At 34.2% G+C, this 25,357-nt stretch overlaps 1 protein-coding gene across 1 annotated transcript in view; it reads left to right on the top strand.

The window, feature by feature from the left end:
- NCAM2 (neural cell adhesion molecule 2) overlaps positions 1-25,357 on the top strand; it is a gene marked incomplete at its 5' end in the record, with an annotated part of 70,897 nt that overhangs the window by 20,961 nt on the left and 24,579 nt on the right. The window contains 6 exons of the mRNA XM_015828268.1: positions 1,994-2,181; positions 2,963-3,059; positions 10,237-10,410; positions 15,011-15,130; positions 17,392-17,513; positions 22,896-23,076. Coding sequence (XP_015683754.1) covers positions 1,994-2,181; positions 2,963-3,059; positions 10,237-10,410; positions 15,011-15,130; positions 17,392-17,513; positions 22,896-23,076 — 882 coding nt within the window. The remainder of the gene's footprint in view (positions 1-1,993; positions 2,182-2,962; positions 3,060-10,236; positions 10,411-15,010; positions 15,131-17,391; positions 17,514-22,895; positions 23,077-25,357) is intronic.

Below are 25,357 nucleotides of genomic sequence, written 5' to 3'. Positions count from 1 at the left end.
AGTTTGCTCGTGTGTGGTTCCCCAAACACCCTGGACACTCGAGGTCGTCCCGCTCGTCTCGCCATGCTCGCTGCTTCCGGCTGGTAAAGGTGCGATGGACGGTCTCTTCCTCGCCGGCCTCGTCCGATTCGGTGGCCTCCGGATCGGGGGTTGGCTCGCGATGGGTGCGATGGATGTCACCCCGTCTCATCTCGGTGGCTGTGGATTCGGACTCTTCTGCGGCGAGGGCCTCATCTAGGGTTTCGCTGAGGGTGAGACTTCGACGCACGATGAGTCGCTTCTTCACGTGCTCGTCCCTCATCCCCATGACGAGTCGATCCCGCAGCATATTTTCCAGGGCGACGAACTCGCAACGGGCTGCAATCGATCGGAGCTCTCCGAGGTACTTTCTGATGGGTTCGCCCGCCCATTGTCGTCAGTTGTAGAAGTGGTTCCTTGCGACTAGGAACCCTTCGGAGATCCCGTACTGACCAGCCAGCAGACGTTGGATATCTGCCCAAGGGGTGTCCTCGATGCTGGCTGGAGTGACCAAGGAGCGGGCCACATGGTAGACCTCGTCCCCGCAGTTCGCAAGGAATAAGGCCTTCTTCTGATCCCCGGGAATGCCTTGTTGCCCATTCCCGGCCAGGTGTAGCTCGAATCTTCCCACGTATGTGGCCCAGTCGTTTGTTTCTGGGTTGAATGCCGGTAGGGAAGACGAGAATTTCGAGGTGGAAGCCATCTTGGAGTCGCGGATAGTTCCTTGCTTCGGAAGGCTGCATGGAGGAGCTCTTGCTTCGAAGTAGGTTGCTTGCCACGAGGTTGCCCTTGTCGTGCAGTCTTACTGGGATCCCACCTTCGTCGCCAGTGTTAGATCGCGCAGGCAGTAAGACACGAGTCGAGTGACAGTCAGCTCTCGGTTTATTGGCAAGGCATCAAGTAAATCCGGACTGGCATCTGGGCCAGGGGAGACCTCTTTTATGGGATTCCCCTGGCTTGTAATCACACAATTCCATTGGCTGGTAAGACCCCGTTGCTAGTTAGCCAACCAGCAACGGGCATGAAACTGTATGCAGATGGAGAAGGGCAATCACCCTTAATGGGTGATCAGGATGTGCATAGGGGATTAAGGGGGGGGGAATACAAAAGAACACAACAGTTCCATACAGTATTAACCTTGTGAACTCTAAAGCTTCCTCCTTCCATTAACATCCATGGACAGTGATTAATATTTATATGTTACTTATGTGTAAGGGTATAAGTCTATACATATGTTGTATATAGTATGTTTAAATGTGTGTTATGTATGCGTACACTTTGAGAGCAAGCAACTAAATTTCATTTTTAATGTGTGCCATTGTGCCCACAGTAAAAAATGACAATAAAGGTTGTCTGTCTGTCTGTCTGTCTGTCTGTCTGTCTGTCTGTCTGTCTATCTATCTGAAACTAGAAAAAATCTGAAATATCTGAAACTAGAAAAAATCAGCATCAGAAATGCTATAAAAATAGCAGTCATTGACCACAGAGAAGATAAACAAAATACTTACATAACCTCTGAGAATTTAACAAAATAACAGACAAATATGGTATAGAAAACATATGCCTGAAAAAAAATCAGCCTGCTTTTTCATGGTTTTGATGTGTTTGAGACAAATAGATGCTCTTATGCATTAATAATTAATCCCAGAAAAGTTTTTTGTGGAAAGTGCATAATTAAATGCTTTAATTTCTATACATTTTAATGGTTTTTACAGTTAAAGTATTGCTGATCTGAATAGTTTACACCATTATATATAGGATTTTGTCCATCTGAAATTAATTAATTTTGTTATATTATAAAAGTAATAATTATAATTGAAATGTTTGGTTATATTTCATATATTATTAGGATGTGCATAAGTTTCTAAAACAGTGTTTTGATAAATCTAAATAATTGACATATATTTATTAAACTGATCAATGTAATTTTAATTAAGGCAAAGCAATAATATGCTTTTATAAATATGTGTTGCAGATGCTCCAATCTTTGTGTCAAATCAAACAATTTATTATTCTTGGGAAGGAAATCCTATCAACATAAGTTGTGATGTTCTGTCCAATCCAGCAGCATCTATTCAGTGGAGAAGAGGAAAACTGGTTTTACCTGTAGAAAATACAACTCATTTAAAGACTCATGGTAGTGAAAGCAAATTGATATTAGAGGTAAGCTTTCAGTGATAACAAGTGGTGGGATTCAAATACGTGAACAACCAGTTTTTTGTGTGGATGACTCATCTGGAAGTCCATTCTGGGCTTGGGCAACAAAAAATTAGCTACCATTTCTGCCAAAGTGGTGCGAACTGGCTGAATCCCACCACTGGTGATAACTTAGTACTTTCTTTATTCAAAATACTTTCCTCCCCATCACCCTAAATATATTAATATTATTTACTAAAAATTCAGGCATATATTTTACCAGTTATCATTTATTTGAGATAGTGTGAAACTGTTTACTTCTTTATCAAATATTTTATTCTAGAAAGAAAAAAAGATTAAAGAATAGTATTCCATGTGTAATTTCAGTTTTCAGAAAATCGGTACAGGGCTTCATACAAACCTTTTCCCCCCTTTTTCTTCTATGAAAGTGCCTACATTGGAAAAAAAGAAAGTTGGGAAATGCATGATTAAAGCTTTGTATCACATCTATGGCCCCCATCTCTAGTCAATTCAAACAATTCTAGTGAGGATTACAATTGTTAATTATGAATCCCCTATTATTTACAGTGTTGGTCACATGAAAAATATTATGGATTATATTTAGAGATTATATGTATATGATTCAGATCTGTCAATTTTACATACAGACTGATTCATGCTTTTCTCCTCTCTCTCTCTCTCTCTCTCTCTCTCTCTCTCTCTCTCTCTCTCTCTCTCTCTCTCTCTCTCTCTCTCTCTCTCTCTCTCCCTCTCTTTTTCTTTCTCCCCCTCTCTCCTTTCTACAAAGATTGCTCCCACATCTGAAATTGACTTTGGACATTACAATTGTACAGCCACAAATAGAATAGGGAAAAGATATCAAGAATATATCCTTGCCTTGGCTGGTAAGTAATTTATTTATATAAAAATATCTTGGAAGATTAAAAAAAATCGTTTCTATTCTTTATAAAATAGCATCTATTTTAGTGTACTAAAATTAATAAAAGGAATGTAAAATATGATTTTAAAAGTTTCTCAACAAGGCCAAATATCAAACTAAGTCTAACCTTCCATATTTTGGAGATTATAGCTATCTACAAGGTAAGTATTCACTTCTCTCCTCTCCTTTCATTTCCTGTTTCAGCTCTCTGTTTTCTGTGTCCTTCAAATAAAGAAAATATAATCCACGATCTATAAAACCAATTTTTATATATTTACATACCTTAATATGCTGCAGAACACTGTAATCTGTTTTACATCTATGATAAAAAAACAAATTTAAATCCAGACTTTAAAACAATTAAAAAGAAATTAGTAAAATATTAAAAAACTAATAATTCAGAACTATGTAGTTATAGAATTTTTAAAAGGTAATAAAACTTAGGCCTTTTAGCTCCTTGAGGAATAAATTAACTTTAAAACTTTATATATATATATTTAAAAGCTAGTTTTTTTTACAGAGGAAGCTTGATTCCATGTCACCATCAGACAAACATATACCAACTGTAGTTGAATCACTTAGATGATCTTAGTAAGCATAGCAGTTAGAAAGAGGCATTTTCTGAAATACCTGGACCATACAAATTTAAAGCAATAATCAACACATGTTGTTTGCTTGGAAACAGTTTTACAGCTAGTGAAGTGCTTTAATAATATATGTATATGTATATAAACACCTTAAATTTTATCCAAGACCTACTTTTTTGTCCCAGCTGAAGTTCATGAACTCCACAAAAAGGCAGGTTCATGTGGACTACATTGCCTTAGGCAATCTTAGAAGTTACCAACATGTGTACAAGGTTTAAAGTTAATTTATTCCAGAAAGGAATACAGTTACTATATCAGCTAAAATTAGTAGAAGGCACTCTTGGCTATTGATTCAGTCTGGATAATCAAAGAAAGATTTGAGTTTATAAGCACCTCCCAACTGAGTACTTTCTTCTTTGGAAGAATGTAATCTCATTAAGAAAAGGCAGATTTATCATCTCTCTGGCATTATGATATCTAGTAATAAAAATCACCAGAGAACTAAAGAATGGTGGAACATCATTAGTGCAACTGGGAAATCAGTTAAATCATCCTCAAGATGTGGCTGTCCAGAAACATCTTAAAAACTTTCCAAATATTTATATTAAGCTCCATACTAAGATTTTCCCCCCTTTCTTGAAGGGGAAATACATTTGTTGTTTTCCAATTTCCTGGTATCTCCTAATTTTCCAATGATCTTTTAAGGTTAGTTGACAGACTGAAATGATATTCAGCCATTTCATTATTTCAATGTATATTTCATCAGGATCTAATGTTTTGAACACATTCCAGTTATCTAGAATTTTTCTTATCACATTTTTACAGACTGTTCCCTTCCCCTGTTCCATTTGTTCACAATCTGATCTATCATATCGCCACTTCTTCTGGCTGTTAAGACAAAGGCCAAAAAAAGGAGTTGAATTCTTCTGTTTTCTCTTGGTGCTCTGTTAAGATGTTTTCATTTGAAGTAAGCAATAATATCACTACATCATTTGTTCTTGCTGTTAGTATATTTGAAGAAAATCTTGCTGGACTTTGCTTCTCTTGTTCTTCTTAGCTCATTTTTACACCTTTGCCTTCCTGACCTAATTTCTACATTTCTGAGCTGAAGATTTGTTAACAATCTTGGTAATTAGATTATCCTTCCATTCCAATAAGGATTGTCTTTAATCTCAACTCCTTCCTGAATCTATTCTGTATATCCACTCAGATTGTATTTTTGGATGTTTTTTTCCTCACTGATATGGTTGCAGAATGCTTTATACTTAACTTCTCTTACAAGAAGGCCCAGCCAACTGTAATATCTTTCCTTTAAGAATAAATTCCTCAAAAAATGGGGAAAGAGTAAAAATCCAGTTATTTAGTTATTAAAATTAGATATTCTTTTTTTTTGTTCCAAAGCTTAGATTCCCAAGGTATTCAGACGCCGCTATATTAAGAGCGGGGAAGAAGTTTCAGAAGGCTTTCACAGGAAGGTAGTTAGGGTAAAAGAGAGGTAAAAAAGGGTCTCATCCAGATCTTCCACGGTGCTTCATTGTGCTTAATAGTACTTTGGACTTTTGGCTGGTACGGCTAGGTGATCGGCCATGTTAATGGCCGATCTTTTCTTCGTTGATCCAAAGGAGCTGCCTTGGATCAAACGGAAGGGCTGCCACAATTCCGCGATCAAACAAGTGTCCTCCTCAGTCACCCCTCCATGCTGCTTCCTAATTACTTCGATGTAAAAACCGAAAAATTTAATAAAATTTGTTTAAAGAATAAATTCCTCACTATTTCTATTAGTTTATTGAAACCAGCCATTCAAATATCCATATCTTTGAGTTTTTTTTAAGTAAACGTTTTGAAATCAAGAAGTTTAACTATGCATTTTTATTTATTTTATTATACTCAAACTTTTATTTGTTGGTAAAGACAAAATCCATGATAGCATACCCCTTAATGCCCTCCATTTTTAATCCACCTTTTTAACATATAATTTCAATTTATTTTCCTTCAAATGCCTATTATGAAATCGCACAGGTATTTAAGGGAGTCATACCTGTCACAAAGATAGATGTGGATGTCAGCCTCATGTGTTAGCATTCAGCTCCTCAGTTTCTGATGGTGTTTTCACATAGTTTAATGTAAATATTGAAAACAAATTACCCTATGATAATTCCTATTCTTATTTCAAAGAGCAAATGCTTTCACATGGTCATATCTGAAATATGAATGAATTGAATGAAAGCCCCCATGGACTGAAGAAACCAATGATAAAGAAGAGCATGTTGTGGTGGTGGGTGATTCCTTGCTGAAGGAAATCAAAATGGTTGTGAATACAATGATACGACATTGCAGGAGGTGTATGAAATGGAAAAGGTATATGGAGACCATGAGACATAGGGCAAAAGATGAAGGAGATGGGAACAGTCCCAATTTAGGGAGATGGCACAAAAAGAGATAACTTTGAATCAATAACTGGCTATTCAGATGTCATGACCAACAAGATATTGAATTCTACCACAATGGTCTTAGTTTAACAAAGAACTCCTGAGAGGAAATGGTTATGCCTTTAAAAAAAACAGAAAGGTATTTGGCAGACACCTTTCCAGTCTTATCAGGAAGAAATTAAACTGGAACAAAAGAGCTAAATGTGCAACCAAAGTCATTACAGAACAAAGCAGAACACAAGTAAGAAATAGGAAGTCATGATGGTGCTACAACAAGAGGACCAATAGGTGATATTAACTACATCAGATTTTTTTTATATATAGATACACAGAATATGGGAAATAAACAAAATAATAATGAATTATCTTAATTCAGAAAGACACATTTGATGTGGAAGCATCACTGAAACCTTATGGGATGATGATTGGCACAAAGTACTGGAATACCAGAGCACAGTACTAGTATACTGAAAAGGAATTGATCCAACAAACAGGCTCAGAATATCTAAATTACACACATATGCACCTACCCATCCTATTTGTTCAGAAATTTCAGAACTAATGGACTGAAAACTTTTTTAAAGTTGTAAAAGGATTCAGAGAAACAAAAGTGAATTAACAGTAAGAGTTCATTACAGAGAATCTGGACATTCTGAAAATATGAATAAAGTCTTTCTGCTGCAGATTACCAGTTTTCAAAGAGGTATATAATCATTACACTGGAGAACATTGATTATCTTGAGCAATGTTAAGAGACAAGGCTCCAACAAATTCTTATTCTTATTGGACAAATTTATTTTTGAGAAGACAGAAGAAAGAACTTTTTAGCTACCAGGGAGCTAAAACTCACCAAGGGCTTAGTTGAATAAGTCAACCTGATTCAAACATGAAAAAAGTGATCATATTATCTTTTAATCTATCGTATGTATGTATTTGTGTAAAAATACCTACAAAGCTAACTAAAGATGCTTTTGGATTTAAAGTATTTGCCAGTAACAACACTGTTGCCCAGGGGATGTCTCAGTGGTGGGATTCAAATATGTGAACAACTGGTTCTCTGTATGGATGCCGCTTCCGGAAGTCCATTCTGGGCCTGAACAACAAAAATTAGCTACTGGTTCTGCCGAAGTGATGCAAACTGGCTGACCCAGGGCTTCATGCTGCACTTCAAAGAGATTTTTGGGATAAAATCCCAGAAAAGTTGCTTCAGTTTAATAGTCTAAATCCTAATGAAGAAAAATGTCCAGGAAGGATGAGAAATCCTCTAAAACAGGATACTTAAACTACAATTTTTCTTCACATAGGAAGAAAGAAAACCACAGAGGAATGAAAAAGGCAGCATGATATTTATAGAACTCACTAAACTACTAAAGAGAAAAAGGGCATGTATGAGAAATAGAAGAGGAACATAACCAAAGAAGAATTCAAAATAGTTCCAGAAATTATATCAACTCTGTCAGAAAGGCTAAAGTTTAGTATAAGGTGAAGCTTGTGACAGATAAACAACAAAAAATAAAGGGTTAGGTATGTTAGAAAAAAAAGGAAAATAAAGAGAGTGTATATCTATTGCTGGAGAAAAGTGATAAATTGGTAATGGGTGATGGGAAGGAAGAATTTTCTTAATTTTCTTATAGACAAAAAGAAGGTATTTAGGAGATAATAAATTTAAATGAATTCAAGACTCAAAGGCCATATAGATTATATCTTAGGATGCAAGGACACGATAAGCAAGGGGTTAATTAATTGGACAAATTAAAAGGAATTCAGGATCCCAGATAGTAGCAAAACTATCTTTGGGAAATCATGATGGATTCATGAGATTCCAAAAAGCAGGAAGGGAACAAATATCTTCCCATCTTCAAAAAGGGGAAAAGGGAGGAGCCAGGAAGCTACAGATTTTTCAGCCTAGCATCTATATTGCCTAATGTCATCAAACTGGCTATGAAGAGAATGTTTGTGAGAACTTGTATAGGCATACTACAACTAAAAGAAGGCCTCACATATTTGTCATAAACAGATCATTCCAGGCTAAACCTATCTCCTTTTTTGACACATTAGGAGATAGACTGGATGAATGTTATAGACATGGCATACCTGGACCTCAGCAAAGTCCTTGAAAAAGTACAGCACAATATTTTCTCTCAGAAAATAGTAAAGTGGGACTTAGATGATAACACCTTAAGATGGATTCACAATTTGTTGAATTACCTCACTCAAAGCATGCTAGTTAGTGGCTGCATTTCGTCTTGGAGAAAAGTACTAAATCTGTGGAACTCTGTCATAAGCTCCATGCAACAGTTTCTCTTTTTTTAATCAATGACTTGGATAGGCAGTTGAGGAAACCCTTATAAAGTTTGCAGATGACATAAATTTGGAGAGGTGACTAATATTTTAGATAAAAGACTGAAGTCTCTATCTTCTTTGAGAATAAATTTAATAAATGAAGCTGAATTTAAGAGAAAAAATAGAAGGTATATGATATATCTCTATCAATGTGCTAACAATATATGGCAAAGACATAGAATATAAGATAATGTGCTTGGTAGTAGTACATGTAAAAGGGAACTATATGTCCCTGTTTACCACAAATTAAAGATGAACTTGCAATGTGTTGTAACTGCTAAAAGACAAATACTATCTTGAAATACAGATCATAGAGTTCAGATCATGGCAAGTAATTTGTCTACTGTATTTTGCCATAGACAGATTTATTTTTACTATTCTACCACAATATAGTTAGCATAGCTATATATTTTGGAGAAAATTAAGAGAAGGATTATCAAAGTGATGAAGTCTTTTTCCATCTAGGAAAAGATGCTATAGGTAATATATGCTTGCCTCTTCAAATACTGAAGCGTTGTCACATACACAGTAGAACATATATATACTTTACTGCATTGTGGATCAAGACCAGAACCAATGAGTTGAAATGACATGTTAGATGTGAGGAAGACTATAAGTTACCAGCCAGTAGAATAATGAAGCAGTGAGTGGTTCTTCCAGAGTCTTCAGAGGATTATTGGTTATCTCCCAGACATGCCTTAATTGAGCCCTCACTCTGACTTAGAATAGTTCTTTATTTTTAATAATTGTATTGTTTCAAGATTGTATTATTTTAATAATAGTTCTATAAAATAAAAATAACAATGTATCATTATTTTAATAATAATAATTTGCACACTCTCTTTTATTTCGTATTGGCAGTATACTTGATCTCCTCCTACTATATATGTTGGTTAATGTGTCATTCCCCAGATTTATTGGCATTATTTTATTAGAGATTTACTAATTATTCTTCAGAATTAGTAATCACTTAGGTGCTGATTTATCTTCTAATCTTCTAACACTAGAAGTAGGGAATATCTTCTAAGATTTCTTGGATGTTGACGTCTGCTGTACAGTATTTCTATATACTCCTTATCTTTCTTTGATCTCTTTGAATCAATTACCATCTACCCAATGGAATTCTTTAGCATGTTAATTCAAGTTTGGAACCTCCTTTTGAGTTCAGAGATGTTTTGGAAGATGTTTGTTATTTTGTCAGTTTTATCTTCCAAAATTTCCAAAAATCCTAAAATATTCTATAACAGTAAAAAATGAATTTACTATACTTTGATTTTCTTCAATCAAAAATACCAAGTTAAAAATAGTTTTAGTAATTTATTTTAATGTTGTTCCTGTAAATCTTTTATAGTGTAAAATTCTATTATTTTAACCTTATTTACTTGACTTTCTTAAATGTAATTTAAAAGGGCCAAAATGAATGAATGCAACACTTATCTTGGAAAAGTTAAATAAAATGTAAAAAAACCCTTAAGTTTGGAAGAATTTGCATTAATAAAAAATAATTGTATGGATTTTATTTATTTTTTGGTAACAAAAAGTTGAACCTAGATATGTAAATCGTAGCATACAATTTTGCAATAAACTTCTATCCAAAGGGTTTTAGTCTCAAAAAAGGCTAACTTTCCTGCAGACCCCATTTTCAACCCTTCAGTGTACTGATCAGTTTTGCTTATTTAATACTGTTAATGTTTTCCCCATGTAATAAAATAACTTACTCTTTATTGTTCCTTATATTGCCTAATTTTGCTATGTTATTATATGTTCTTTTTTTTTTCTCCAGATGTACCATCCAGTCCACATGGAGTGAAAATTGTAGATGTATCACAGACCTTTGCTAAAGTATCTTTTAATAAACCAGATTCTCATGGAGGTGTCCCAATTCATCATTACCAAGTAGATGTAAAAGAAGTCACTTCAGAAACATGGAAAGTTGTTCTTTCACATGCAGTCCAGAGTAAGTCTGCAATAAGAAAAAAAAGGATGAATCTTAAAATAATTAGTCAGTTTTCATATTTTTATATTTTTATATTTTAGGAACAATTAGTTCTTTCAAATTTCAAATTCTTTTCAACAGGAGGCATTCTAGTGGACTATATTTCTACTGTGCCTAGGAAATAATATTCTCCTTTTTTCCTTTTAAGATCATAGATCTTTTTCCCTCAGATTATAGATGTTACTTGTATGGTGTCATTAATGATAAGATATTTTAAAGGATTTACAAACATTTCCATGCTATGTGTGAACACTCTTCATTGTTACATGTATTTGCATATTATTTTAAAAGAAAATATTATTTTAGAAGTATAGTATTGAATTTAACTATGGGTTATTTGCTGATAATATTTTAAAATTCTATCTTCGAATACACTATTTCATTCAACTTCTAGAAATAATTTGCCAGACTGTGTTGCAAGAAATGTTACTGCATATATGCAAATGATTTGCAGAACAAAAATATGAAAATATATTCTGTCTCATGTAATGCAGAATTTAAAAATGTATTTTGGAATATTGACTGGGCTTTCCTTTTTCCTACTTATTTGAAGTGGTACTAAATCAAATGAAGACAAGTACATTTTTGTCTTGTGTAAACAGATAGAACAATATTAACAAGGGAATTTGACAAAGTACCCAATTTATGATGTAGATATAAAGTTGTGTGTGTGTGTGTGTGTGTGTATGTATGTATGTATGTACACACACACACACACAAATAACACAAAATAAATGATAAGTAGAGCATGGGAATAAAGACCAACCACAATAAAGCAGCTACCAAATAAACAACAGCCCCTTAAAGGTCTCAAAACAGTTCAGTCTTAATGGCCTTCTAGAAGGTGCCAGACTATATTCTGAGGCCACTATATTTAAAAAAATTGCCTAAAATTCTATGCTTCTTACCTCACACAATCTCTGGATGTGAAAAAGAGGATAAAGTTTACAGGCCTTTGCCCTGAAAGAATGGTTTGATATATCATAACTAACATGTCAATTACATATAGAAGTAGGGAGTGTCAAAAAAAATGAGGTTGAGAAAGTTGATTCAAGAAATATTGTAAATTTCTAAGATTTCAAGATTTTATATATGTAAAATGGACAAATTAATATAAATTAATATCAACATTTTGTACCATTTTTCATATATTATAATTGAAGCAGTATTTAAAGATTGTAATTTGGTGCCAGAGGTTATAAACATACAATGATTTTTAGGATTCTAATCAAATTGAGCAATTTATTACAATAAGAGTGTAATAAATGAGAGTGAGGTCACCAGTCTCCAGATTGATAGCAGAGACATGATGCAGTTTCTAGAAGCTACATCACTCCCACAAATACAATGAAAAGTATGGATCAGGTTTATAAGCAATACATTTATCATAGTACAGTAATAACTCAAGAAGACCAATGAAACAATGAACAATATATTTGAAGGTATAAAATGCACAAGAGAAGAAGTAAACAACACATTTTCCCTTCCTGGATATCCTCAACAGCAGAGGAAACAATGGCAACTACAAACCCAAGACTATTGGAACGCTAACCATGCTAGTCAAGTGTTCCACTTCCAAAATAACTATTTATTCTCCCAGAAGAGGAACTATTAAGAATGCTATTGAGATGAACACAGGCAACCTGGAACAACAGAAAGAGGAAAAAGATCACTTATACAACATCTAACAACATAATATTGTAAACCTGTACTTTATCAAAAAATGCTTGACTACACAACCCACTACAGTACAACCAATGCAATTTATTAAAAGGATTACACTCATATATATCAAAAATATCTTAGAAACGACCAACAGATTGCTGCAGTCAGGTAGGGGGACAGGAGTCATCTGTAGCTTGTAGTGCAAGAATTGCAACAGCACTATGTAGGACTGATAGGGAGAAGACTATCATAACAAATTATGACTGGAGAATGCCAAAAGTCTTCCTGTCTTCATCAATAATAATAATAATAATAATAATAATAATAATAATAATAATAATAATAATAATAATAATAATAATAATAATAATAATAATAATAATAATAATAATTGGAGGTCATCTAGTCCAACCCCCTGCTCAGGCAGGAAACCCTATACCATTTCGGACAAATGGCTGTCCAGTCTCTTCTTAAAAACTTCCAGTGTTGGAGCATTCACCGCTTCTGGAGGCAGGTTGTTCCACTGGTTAATTGTTCTAACTGTCAGGAAATTTCTCCTTAGTTCTAGGTTGCTTCTCTCTTTGGTTAGTTTCCATCCATTGCTTCTTGTCTTGCCTTCAGGTGCTTTGGAAAACAGCTTGACTCTCTCTTCTTTGTGGCAGCCTCTGAGATATTGGAACACTGCTATCGTGTCCCTCCTCGTCCTTCTCTTCATTAAACTAGACATACCCAATTCCAGCAGCCATTCCTTATATGCTTTAGCCTCCAGTCCCCTAATCATCTTTGTTGCTCTTCTCTGTACTCTTTCTAGAGTCTCAACATCTTTTTTATATCGCGGTGACCAAAACTGGATGCAGTATTCCAAGTGTGGCCTTACCAAGGCATTGTAAAGTGGTATTAACACTTCACGTGATCTTGATTCTATCCCTCTGTTAATGCAGCCTAGCACTTTTTTGGCCTTTTTGGCAGCTGCAGCACACGGCTGGCTCATATTTAAGTGATTGTCCACTAGGACTCCAAGATCCCTTTCACAGTTACTACTATTGAGCAAAGTACCACCTGTACTACACCTGTGCATTTGGTTTTTCTTGCCTAAATGTAGAACCTTACTTTTTCATCATTGAATTTAATTTTGTTAGATAGCGCCCAGTGTTCAAGTCTGTCCAGATCCTCCTGTATCCTAAGCCTGTCTTCTGGAGTGTTAGCTATTCCTGTCAGCTTGGTGTCATCTGCAAATTTGATGAGTTCCCCATCTATCCCCTCGTCCAAATAGTTGATGAAGATGTTGAAGAGCACTGGGCCCAGAACAGAGCCCTAGGGCACCCTACTACACACTTCCCTCCATGTAGAGTAATCTATTAAGTTACTTTTCAACAGTTTTCATAACCTTAAAGAGATTATGGGTTAGAGGTTGATTAATTGTCTGGCAGATGATGCTGTTATGCTCCTGACTGATACAGTTTCAGCCATGTCCAGAGAAGAGCAGGAGGCAGATTCCCTAGAAGTTCAGAGCAACAACAGCCCTGATGCAGCAGCCTCAGTCCCTTTAGCATTGGCATGGCTCACTGGAGAGTGTTAAAGTCCTTATTAAGAACTACTGCTCTAGATGGTATTAAAAAAAAACATAGATTTTGTTTAGAAATCATTTTTTGGTAATAAATTAAACACATATTTTGAATATGTTTTATTCAGGTAATAACTAATAGCATTTCTACTGACTAATATTGTAAATAAATATTTTTTTGTTTGCTTGTTGAAATTCAGTAGTAGTTTCAGAAGCTATTATTCATGCTTATTATTGCATATTTTTTACCTTTGGAAGAATATTGATAACATTTTGACCACTAGGTAAAAATTGTGGGCACAGTTCTCCCCTTTTCTCTTTTAATATGATGATTTCCAGAAAAATAGCTCTTAGGCATATATAATTTTCGTGAACAATATCTGTAAAAACATCATGCATTTTGAGTCATTCCTGTTTACAAATCTGCAATTTTTTAAATAAGTATCTGCTTTTGTAATCTCGCTACCAGAGCAGTTGTTTCTTCCTTTTCCCCTTGGTGGTTATTTATTTGTTGTTATTTTGACAGAAATAGAATATAAATTATACATGACTTTACATAAGACACATGAAATATTTTAGTAGAATATGTGCAGCAGCTAGCACATTATGAGACATAAATATTAGTTGTTGTTCTTATTCCACTCAGGTGCCAATAGAATCATAGAAAAAATATAGCATGGTCAGGGTTGATGGTAGATGTAAACCTTGGCAGTGGTAAATTTATACTATATTTTCAGTTGAACTTTTCAATGCAATGCTCTCCCAGGTCCCACAGTTTTTACTTTTTTAAAAAAAGAACTTCTCTGACAGACAAATGGCAAGAAAGACTGATTTTTACAACAGTACTGTGATACTTTTTTTCAGCATCTCTTTCTCAAAGTATAGTGATTACATAAATCTAGCGAACCTTCAGTGTGATAAGCAGATTGTTACACAAGCTTAACCACCTTCTGTCTTTCTTTTCTTTCACCACCCAGTTGTTTTCTCATTGGGGCAAACTGTTTGTAAACCTATGAGCATACCTGAGATTGGGAACCAAACCTCAGCAAAAGGAGTGAAGAAATAAATTATTGCTTGAAATACATGATAGGGATAAGGAAAGTGTAGCATGTAATGAACTGCATCCCATTCAACATCTCAGATCCTATGCTACATCCATCCCATTAGGATGAGAATCAGAGATCAAGAGCTTTTCTTCCAAATAAAAATTAATGTACCTAGCCTTGATGTTAGCCTTGTGAAATAAATGAAGCAGAACCATTACAACCTAATATATCCCTTTTCTCATAAAATATGCTATTTTAAATAAAGCTTTTCTTCATTTTCTCTTAGCTACGGTTATTCTCAGCAATCTGGAACCAAATACAACATATGAAATAAAAGTTGCCGCTGTAAATGGAAAAGGGCAAGGAGAATACAGTAAAATTGAGATATTTCAGACTTTACCCGTTCGTAAGTAATTTGCTATTCTGCCCTATGGGTAAATTATATTTATTAAAAAAGTTATTAGTGTTCATTTTGGTATCAGTGCATCACAAATAAAGTTTGACACAACTTAATGATACTCCTGAATTTGCTTATGACTATCTAATAATTCTCCAACAGTAGGAGATTGTTTTTATTTTTATAGAAGGAGTGTTTAATTATGACTCATAGAATACCACAAAAATAACAATTAGAATTTTCGGACTCCATTATATCTGTACTGTACAGACTCTAATCTGTATAGATAAGGATTGTCCGGAATGTTGTTGTAAACATAATAAGGACAATGCTTCTTTAAAACATAAGTTTTTACAATTTCCTAAATTTACTGTCTTTTGGGAGAAAGCAGTGGACTAAATAAATATGAAATTTTCAGAGGATAATGTTCTTTTGAATTACATAACAAGTACATGGTATTTAACATCTACACAACATAAATGGATGTTCCATGCCCTTATTATAGCAACACTGGAAAGTTTAATATATGGTCATATTTATTCAATGGATTGAACACCTGATTACACTTGCTACCTATGATCAGATTGCCTATAGATGTAGACTTTGTATGGAAAAGTATAATGATATATGGAAGTAATTTATGCAAAATACAGTAAGTTGAAACAAGGATGGTAGCTATATAAACACATGCTTACATAATGTTTGCATTAAACAATTACTGTATATATTGGAGTCTTGTCTGTCAATCCACTTCATTTTAGAGTGCCCATTGGGGCTCTAAACAAACTGGCAGAGCCAATTTTTAAGGCCCTTCTGGAATGGCAAGAAGATAGGGATGGGTCTCATTCCCAGTAGGATCATGGTCCAAACCATAGGGACTACAGCCTAAAAGGCTGCTCTCCTAGACCCTGCCAACCAAACTTTCTTGACAAATGGGATACATAGTACAACCCTTCTGCTGGAGGAAATGGGATAGGCCAAATCCATTGAAGCAAAATGGCTCATCAGATACCCAGGACCCATATCATAAAGAGCTAAGGTAATAGCCAATACCTTGAATCGGACCCGGCATCAAATTGACAACTAGCGTAGCTTGCGCAATAATGGTGTTACATGTATCCCTAGGGCCTCCAAAACTGTCCATGCCATTGAATTCTGTAAAATTGTAGCTTCCAAATATTTTCAAGGATAGAGCACATTGCAGTAGCCCAACTGAGAGATGATCAAGACATGAGTGACTGTGCCCAGAGCTTCATGATCTAGGAAAGGGTACAACTGGTGCACAACATGAAGTTGTGTAAAGGCTTTCCTAGCCAAAACTGCCACTTGCTTTTTGTATAGTCAGCTTATAAGCACTGTGAGGATATGGCCCATTTTTCGAAGGCAGGATTTCTGCTTGCATCATCAGCATTTATGGATTAAATCCAGAATTTCAGATAATTATGTTTTGAAAGTTAACTTTCTACTTTTTATTAAGGTAGTTGTGAAATACTGATATAAAATATAAGTTCAAGTTTTAAGTGAGCAGTACATTGATCAACTTTGCAAAATTATATTTAAAAAAAAACCTGATCAACTTAGTATACAGTTGTATCATAATAGTATTTTTCCCTATTGCAGGATTATGGCATAATGGAAATGTATGTTTTTCATAAAGAAAATTTTGGGCATGCTTTATTCAATCTTTATTTTGTTCCCTCGTAGATACATCAGCAATAACATCTACAATTAAAGATAAAACTTGGTATCATAGCTCTCTTTATTGCACTGATTTACAGAGAATGTTCCCCCCCATATAGATAAATAGACATTCATTCTATGTAGGAGCACACAATTCTGTTAATATTTTTTAATTCTGTTTTTCTTCAATTTTTCTTCTATTTGTATGACTTTCAAAGATCAAAGTTCATACTTTCTTATACTTTGATTATTTTCCTCCTATAGTATGTTCTTTCTTCTGTGAGGAAAATTATCTATCTATCTATCTATCTATCTATCTATCTATCTATCTATCTATCTATCTATCTATCTATCTATCTATCTATCATCTTTACTGTATGTTGTGTTGTGACTACAAAAAGTTTAAGAAATGGACTGTTGCTAAGAAACTGTATTTTTAATATAGGGTGTTCTGAATATATTTGTAGATTATGGAATTATTTCAGTATTGCCAAATAAATATTGTTTAAGGCCAGCACTAAACTGACTGTGAACAACTCCATTCTCTAAATAATGTCTCTAAACACACATCTTATTTTGATTCCTTTTAGGTGAACCAAGTCCTCCATCAATTCACGGACAACCAGGTAGTGGGAAAAGCTTTAAACTTAGCATAACAAAACAAGATGATGGAGGAGCACCTATTTTAGAGTATATTGTAAAATATAGAAGTGTAAGTATTATACTAATAATAATAAATAACATATCTTGATTATTTTGTTGCTCTCTAACCAAGTTTGGGAACTAGTCTTTGTAGAATTTTTCAACTAGGCTAATGAAAGAGAGCACTTTCAGGGAGTATACATAATTATCATAACCAGGGATGGATGAATACTAAAGATATGACCGAATGGGAGTGGAGCTGGCAGGGAGCCCACAAGGTTTCTGGAACTTTTGCTTTTTTTCTGACAAGGAAGTAGAGGACAATGAAAGGAAATACAGTATGTCCAGATGAAATCTAAATATCTACAAATTCATTTTAATGAAGACATCTGGACACAACACATATTTCTCAGAAGTGAGGTAGAATTTTATTTTTGCTTAAAAAAATCAGGCATGACTTTTCAATTTGATTAGTGGTCAGTTTAGCAGAACATTCATTAGAAAGTTATAACAGTTCTAAAATTCAAATGTTGTAGCCTTGTTTGTAATGAAAAGCAATGCTCAGATTCAACTTGTCTGTGTTTTCACATCCAGCGTTGGTAAGCTTCTAATGCCCAATTGACTTATCCATGTCTTCAAACTCTATTTATTTTAATTCATGACTAAGGAACAAAGATAGAGGAATTTTAGAGTGCCATATTAGCAATATCACATTCATTTCCTGCTCTGTTAACACTATATTGCTGGTGATTCCATTCAGAAAGGAATTATTTTTGTTTAGGAACCCAGTGCCTTCCTACTAATAGTTTAGAAATTGAACTATAATAGTTAAGTAATTTGTGTTACTTAAGATAAGGACCTTAGGTCTTTGTTTTCCTCTAAAAAGATTTATATTGTCAGAGTCTAGTTCAATCTGGTGAATCTTCCTCAGACTTCCTCATCCATTCAAAGAAATAAGAAAGAATGCAAGAATAATGGACATGGAGAAGGAACAAAAAAACTGAAATGAAAGAACTTGTAATAACAGCAGAAATGATGGAGAAAAGAGCAAGAATACCTGAAAGACAGGAAACAGATACACTGAAGCTAGTAAACTATGAAGGCTTACTGAATTCCAAAGAGATCAAACTGACCTAACATTTAGCATGGAAAAGAGACATGGCAAGGCAAAGTACTACATGGCCACTACACAAAAAAGCTAGCAAGCAAAGCCTATAACCACAAGACCTGGAAATGAATAAAAGCAGGAAAGTTGAAGAAAGAGACCAAGGGGCTACACAAGACCAACCCTTCAGAACAAATGCATAAGCTAGAAATGAGAAGAAAGCAATGAACAGCAAATACTGTTTTTGCAAAAAGCTGATTAAACAGTGGGCCACCTAGTTACTTGCAGTAAAATGATTGTAGAGACTAATTATAAACAACAGCATGACAAATTAGTAAGAATGATGCTTTGGAATATCAGTGAGACATACCACTTGCCTGCAGGCAAAAAACTGGTAAGCCCACAACATAGTCAAGTAATAGAAAACAAAGAAGCTAAAGTGCTCTAGGACTTCAGATTTCAAGCAGTTAATCATCTATCACATAATATCCCCAGTTTAACAATTGTTAACAAGGAAAACAGAAAAAGGTCAAGATCAGGGGTGTCAAACTGCCGGCCCGTGGGACAGATGCATCATGCTGAAACTGCGCCCACCCCATTGCCGGCAATGGAAAAAAAGTCACAATACGTCGCGACACATCACATGATGTTGCAAGTTTGACACCCCTGGTCTAGATGGTTGACATTGCAATATCTGGAGACAGTAGATTACAAGAGAAAGAACTGGAGAAAATCATAAAATACAAAGACCTGAAAATAGAAGTAGAACAACTGTGGCAAAAGAAAGCAAAGATAGTACAAAGACTCATAGGCACCATGGGTGCACTTTCTAAACACAGAAGACCACCTGAACACTATTAGCATTGATATAATCATCAACAATCAATTGCAGCTTTACTTGCAATGACTTACATCAGGGGTGTCAAACTGTCAGCCCACGGGTCAGTTGTATCATATGGAGGCCCACCCCAGCTCCAGCAATGCAAAAAAAGTCTCAATACATCGCAACATGTCACGTGACGTGGTGAGTTTGACACCTGTGACTTACATTCTATGAAGATACCTTTAATTTTATAACATATGCCTATCTCAGGTCCAGGGAAAAGACTTGATAGGTAGACAAAAAGGCCAAATCCAGTCCAAAACATTTGACTGACTGAATTTAATAATTCATTAAATTTACATGCTACTCGACTCCCAATGATTCTGGATGGTTAAGCACAGTTACTGCTTCAGTTGGTCATTTTGTTCTGTAAGTGTATTGTGAAGTAGCAATATTTTGTAATGGAAATGATATAAGTTATTACTATAAAATTATTCAGTCCCACTTGAACCATTTAAATAGTGACTAATTTAATCTTAAATTATAATATAATGCACAAATGTATAAAACTTCAGTGAAAATCCATATTGCCTGGATTAAATACTACTTAATCCACATGAGCCTTGCCTCTGAACTGGATTTTTGTCAGTTTTGCCCTTCAGTATAGCAGACATGAGAGCGTTAAAGCAAGATTAGGAAAGGACCAATAAACAAGTAAAAAAAATATATTTTGCAGTGCAAGCCTGCAGTCATTTAGCCATGTGATTTCCAAATCATGACCTAAATTATGGATACTCCTGCCTACAATCTTAATTCTGCACTGGGCTGCCTGGGTGTCATAACAGGTATAAAAAGAAAGCTTGCACTTTTTTCGTTGGAAGTTAAACTGGAACCATAGCCCAATAGCTATGCAGCATCTGGAACAAAGTGTTTCAGTGAAATTTGAAAATGGCAACTACACTGTCATGTATTGGAAGCATAATTTGCATAATTGACCATATTGGAAGCAGAATTTGCATTACCTTTTTTGGTTCTAGATACTTGAAACATCTAAATATTTAACATGTTTCACTTGTTCATTTTTATGATTATCTGTCTTCTAATTATGGGTTTTATTGCTGTTTTAGGATACCTGCCATTTGCCTTCTCATACTTTATAGCCAACTCCTCCTCTCCCCCTTCCTAAAATGAGCCAAGGCCCTAGGGCAGTTTTACTGCTAACTGTGTCAAGCAATTGACACTTTAGACTCTCCCAAAAGATCAGGATCCCAGGTTAGGAGTGCTTTTTATTATCTGGATTTGGTTTCAGGAATTAGCCATGGTAAGGAATGGCTCCTGTAGCTAACTTAATCAGCTTTGCATGCAAAAAAATTGCTTGCCTTTTGTTTCATTTGTGCCCCAGCTAAATTATTCTATGCATGTGATGAGGGACTGTTCTTTACTTGAAATTTCAACTGAAGCAAAATGTAGTGATTGGGTTTGTAATTGGGGCAAGATTCAGGAGTCATTATGCCTGTACTAAAAGATCTAGTTACCGATTGCCCTGTAGATACAATTTAAAGTAATGATGGGTCAGGTTGGCTTTTTAAATATCACCAATATCCAACCAAAGGTAGGTAAGGATGGAAGAGTAAATTGGATGATATTCCATGTCTGTCCTTTTCATTAGTTAGAAAATACATTCTTGTACTTTCTGTATTTGAAGGTGATGGTAATTATAATGGCAGTTTTACATTGACGTTGGAGTTTCAGATATGAAAATAGGATTCGTAAATATAGCACCACAGTGGTAACATGTAGTTTCTCATAGTATCTAGTAATTGTTACCAGAAGATATGAGAGTTCAAAGTAACAGGATTTATTATTGAGCAATATAAATATTTTGCAACCTCTGAAATAGTGGTGAGAATTTATCTTCTTCTCTATATACTGAATATACTTCTCACCTTATATTGCAGCATATGAGTAATTATAAACCATATTTGTGTAATCAAAGAGCAAATAGTACTCAAGGACTGAGAAGGTGAATTAAGGATATAATATAAAGTGTTTTCAATTAATGTGTACACAAGATAATAAATCTGTAGTACAATTGCTTACCAGAAATTGTTGAGTAATTTTTTGCCACCTATGCTTTCTGACATCTGTGCGCCATATTTTTGCCACTACTTAGGTCTGACCTTTCATATGAATTAATTTTTTACTTTCCATAGATACTATTTTCATGTAGTGATATAAAATCAGTGTTTTGGAATAAAAATCAAATAGCTTTGTTCTATAAATCAAGACAGTATTATAATGCTGTCTTTCTATTTATTGATAAAAATATCTCTCTCTGTGTGCTTACATATATTTGTTTGCCATGCATCAGGTATAACTTTTTACTGAAAATAGGTTTTCTTAACAAAATAAGTTATAGATCAAAATTTGCAGATTATTCTTCATTGCCAGTACTTTTTTTGTAAAAAAAAAAAAAAAAAAGGTGCCGGAACTCACACATATCATACAACCCGCCTTGCCTACCCTACAAGGTTCCATCCAAAAAAGGTGCCGGAACTCCGTTCTGGGCGTTCTATGACAAAAAAAGCCCTGTTCATTACTATTACCATTTGCTTAAAAATTGAATAATATTGTTTTATGTAATTATCTAGATCATGCACAGATGAAGTTTATTGATTGATTTAGTGATTCTGGAGGGACATGAGAACAAACAACTGTAATATAATATGGCATAAAATCATACCATATCAGCCTTTGAAATATTAAAACAGCAGGATAGTGGAATAGACATAAATAATGATTAATAAAGTAACCAAGTCAACCAACATATATCTCATTAAATATTTTGGATCCTATAAAGGCTCTTCCCATGACGATAAGGCAGGATTCTTTCTAAAAATTGGGGGATAATGTATTACTTTCTAATCCTACTTAACTGAGATATAAAGTATTATCTATTTTAGCCAGGTTATTAGCATTTTCATATTTGAATTCTTATAGACCTATTGAATATAGGCTATCAAACCTAATGATTTGTTAGCTGCCAAGGTGTCCTAGTAATGTGATATATATTTAACATGAAAACCAAAAATTGAGATTTGCATTTTATTAAACACTTCACAATGTTTATCTCTGTAATCCTTAATGTGTTCATTATAATAGGTAATATAATATAAACCACCTTGTAATGAATTAAAGATGAGACCTACAAAGTTGTTTTGTTGTGTATAGAAATAACTTTATATTTGACACAGGAATATTGTAATTTCAGTGTACATACATAGCCACTTTGTTGCCAGAGAATATGCACTTTGTTCCAAGATTCAATGGTTAAATAAAAAGAGTTTGCATTTTTATACCCCAGTTCTAATGCAGTTTATAAAGATTTAATATTATTTGATTTTCTGTGCTCAAGAGGAAAATGGTCACAATGCCTGATTTGAAATAATTGCAAATTAATATTAAAAATATTCATTATAAGTATTTAGTTCACCATAATTTCAACTATTATTCAAACTTTACAGAAAGATAAGGAAGAGCAATGGCAAGAAAAAAAGGTTCATGGTAATAAAGACTTCATTATTCTTGAGCACTTGCAGTGGACAATGGGTTATGAAGTGCAAATTACAGCTATAAACAGGCTGGGATATTCTGAACCAACTTTATATGAGTTCATCATGCCACCAAAGCCCAATATTATCACAGGTAAGTTAATTTTAATATGTTATCTAGCAGTTACATTTATTTTTAGTTTTAATAGAGGTTAATATGCTTTTTAAATTCCTTTCTAAATTATTTCTGTAAACTTTGTTTCTGGCTGCTGGTGGAATAAACAGATAACTCTTTATTGTGTTTTACATGCTGATCAATATATATCACAAAAGCCTAAATCATCAATGTACAATTTACTGATTATAGCCTTTTTTAACATTAGCATTTTAGAACAATTTTTTTGGCATTCATATATAAATGAATTTTATAAAAAGATTTTCCAGAGTTGGAGAGAACAATATGCAACTACTACCAATCTTTGCAAACAACAACAACAACAACACCAAACTTGTATAGAGTATCCTTCTTCTCCATGAAGCAATATTAATGCAGAAAGCAGTATGTGAAATATTTTCAGGTGGACACATTTTGCTTAAAATAGCTGTGTGGTATTTTAAGTATGATATTGGAAAACTGCCAGCTCAAAGGAAGGGTCAAGTGAGGCTCTAACTCAGAGTTGTTACACAGCCTCTAGTGACATAAGCTTGACCTTCCCCAAGAGCCATGAAGCTTTATTTTGTTTTTCCCAGGGGAAAGTCTTATACCATTAAATGGTAGAATATAAAGTTACTGATTTCAGCTATTCACGTGTGGTTGCTTGTGCCTGACACATATGATATTTTAATGAAAACTTTTTATACAGTATTAGCATATTTGCCTGTTAATTAATTATGCTACTTACAAAATTTAGACTAGGTCTTTGAAATGAAAAAAGGACACATTCTCATGAATAAATAAAACAACAAAAACAAAATCCTAGACATGAAGTGTAAATTAAATTTCAACAGCATTCAGTAGCTAGAGGCAGGACAGCATTAACTTTTTATGTTTATCTTGCAATGGACAAACATTTTTGGTGTGGTAATTTTAATTGCAAGATATATTGTGAAGTTTAAAATACCTCATCTGAATTTGAGGCAGATTTGAAAAGCAATTGTGAAAAGGTGAATTGTGATAATAATGGCTAATACAAGTTTAATTTTTGAAGTGCTAAAAGATTATATTTTTCCAAAAGTAGTTAAAGTAGAAAATATCACACCAAACTGACATTAAGATGCCTAAATTTGCAAAAATCTCAAAACTTCAGAAAGTAGATGTTGACTGATGGATTTGTTTGCTTAGTCATTCATTCATTTTGAACTGTCATTAGTTTGATTCGAATTTACTTGTAATTGCCTTCATCTGGACAACTTTCAGTTAGTACTCTGGACCATTTCCAGTCCAGATACAACTTGGATATAGTCTAATCCTACTCATCTACATCTTCTTTTGACTTTTTGCTGATATATTGTGAGATCAGCCAGAAACAACTGGCTTAATTTTCCCTGGGCAGCACATTTTTTATTTAATATTTTGCACTATATGTTTGCTTGCCTGCCTGCCTTCATTTGTTGTGCAGAAGACTTGTGGAAATTTTCTGAAGGAATACTTCATAATTAAAACAGTTTCATCTTTTTTCCCCAGGATTATGTGGTTGCTTCAACAGCTTTTTCTGGCTGCCTATATATGTGTTGGCATGCAGAATTATTCTACCTGTTTTTATTTCAGAAAAGCAAATTAGCTATACACAGAGACACTTATGGAAAGAACTGGATGCTGCTACCACAGTAGCAGCATATTGTAAATCTGAAAAAATATATGAAGAATTGCTTAGTCTTATTCTCTAGCTTCCCTGTTCACTTCCTTTAAATATATTGCCAGCAGAGCTCTTTACAATATTATAATATAAATTTGAGATCCCATATATTTCTCCCTACTCTTTACGTCAAATTGGGATTCTTTGCAGGACAGATGTAGGCTTCAGTGCTACTGGCTTCAGTTTTAATAGGCATAATGGATTTTTCCTTTGATTTTTCTTTGCTTTTTTGCTGACTTGCAATAATATCTGAGCTAGACAGAGTCTCAACTACTTTTGTTATCTATGTTTTGGCAAGACATTTTACTTCCAATCACAAATTCAATAAAGAGTGGGGATCTCTTTAATGTACATAACTGGTATTCATATACCAAACATGTAAATCAAAATCTGAAAAATGTTAACGGTATAGATTTAAAAATTAAAATCCTTTTGGCTCCAATTGTAGTTGTAAGTCAAGGACTACCTGTATTTAACTCTCTACATCATTCAGAGTTAGTTAATATTTCCATATGCTCTTATCTTTTTCATTTATCTATATGATTGCAGCAGGAACTTTTTCTCAGAAAATGATTGGAC

The sequence above is a fragment of the Protobothrops mucrosquamatus genome, unplaced genomic scaffold, assembly GCF_001527695.2.
Source record: "Protobothrops mucrosquamatus isolate PMUCROS unplaced genomic scaffold, P.Mucros_1.0 scaffold4360, whole genome shotgun sequence".
In the NCBI taxonomy this organism is placed as follows: domain Eukaryota; kingdom Metazoa; phylum Chordata; class Lepidosauria; order Squamata; family Viperidae; genus Protobothrops; species Protobothrops mucrosquamatus.
The sequence above is the reverse complement of the archived record's forward strand: the minus strand, read 5'-3'. Positions and strand labels throughout refer to the sequence as shown.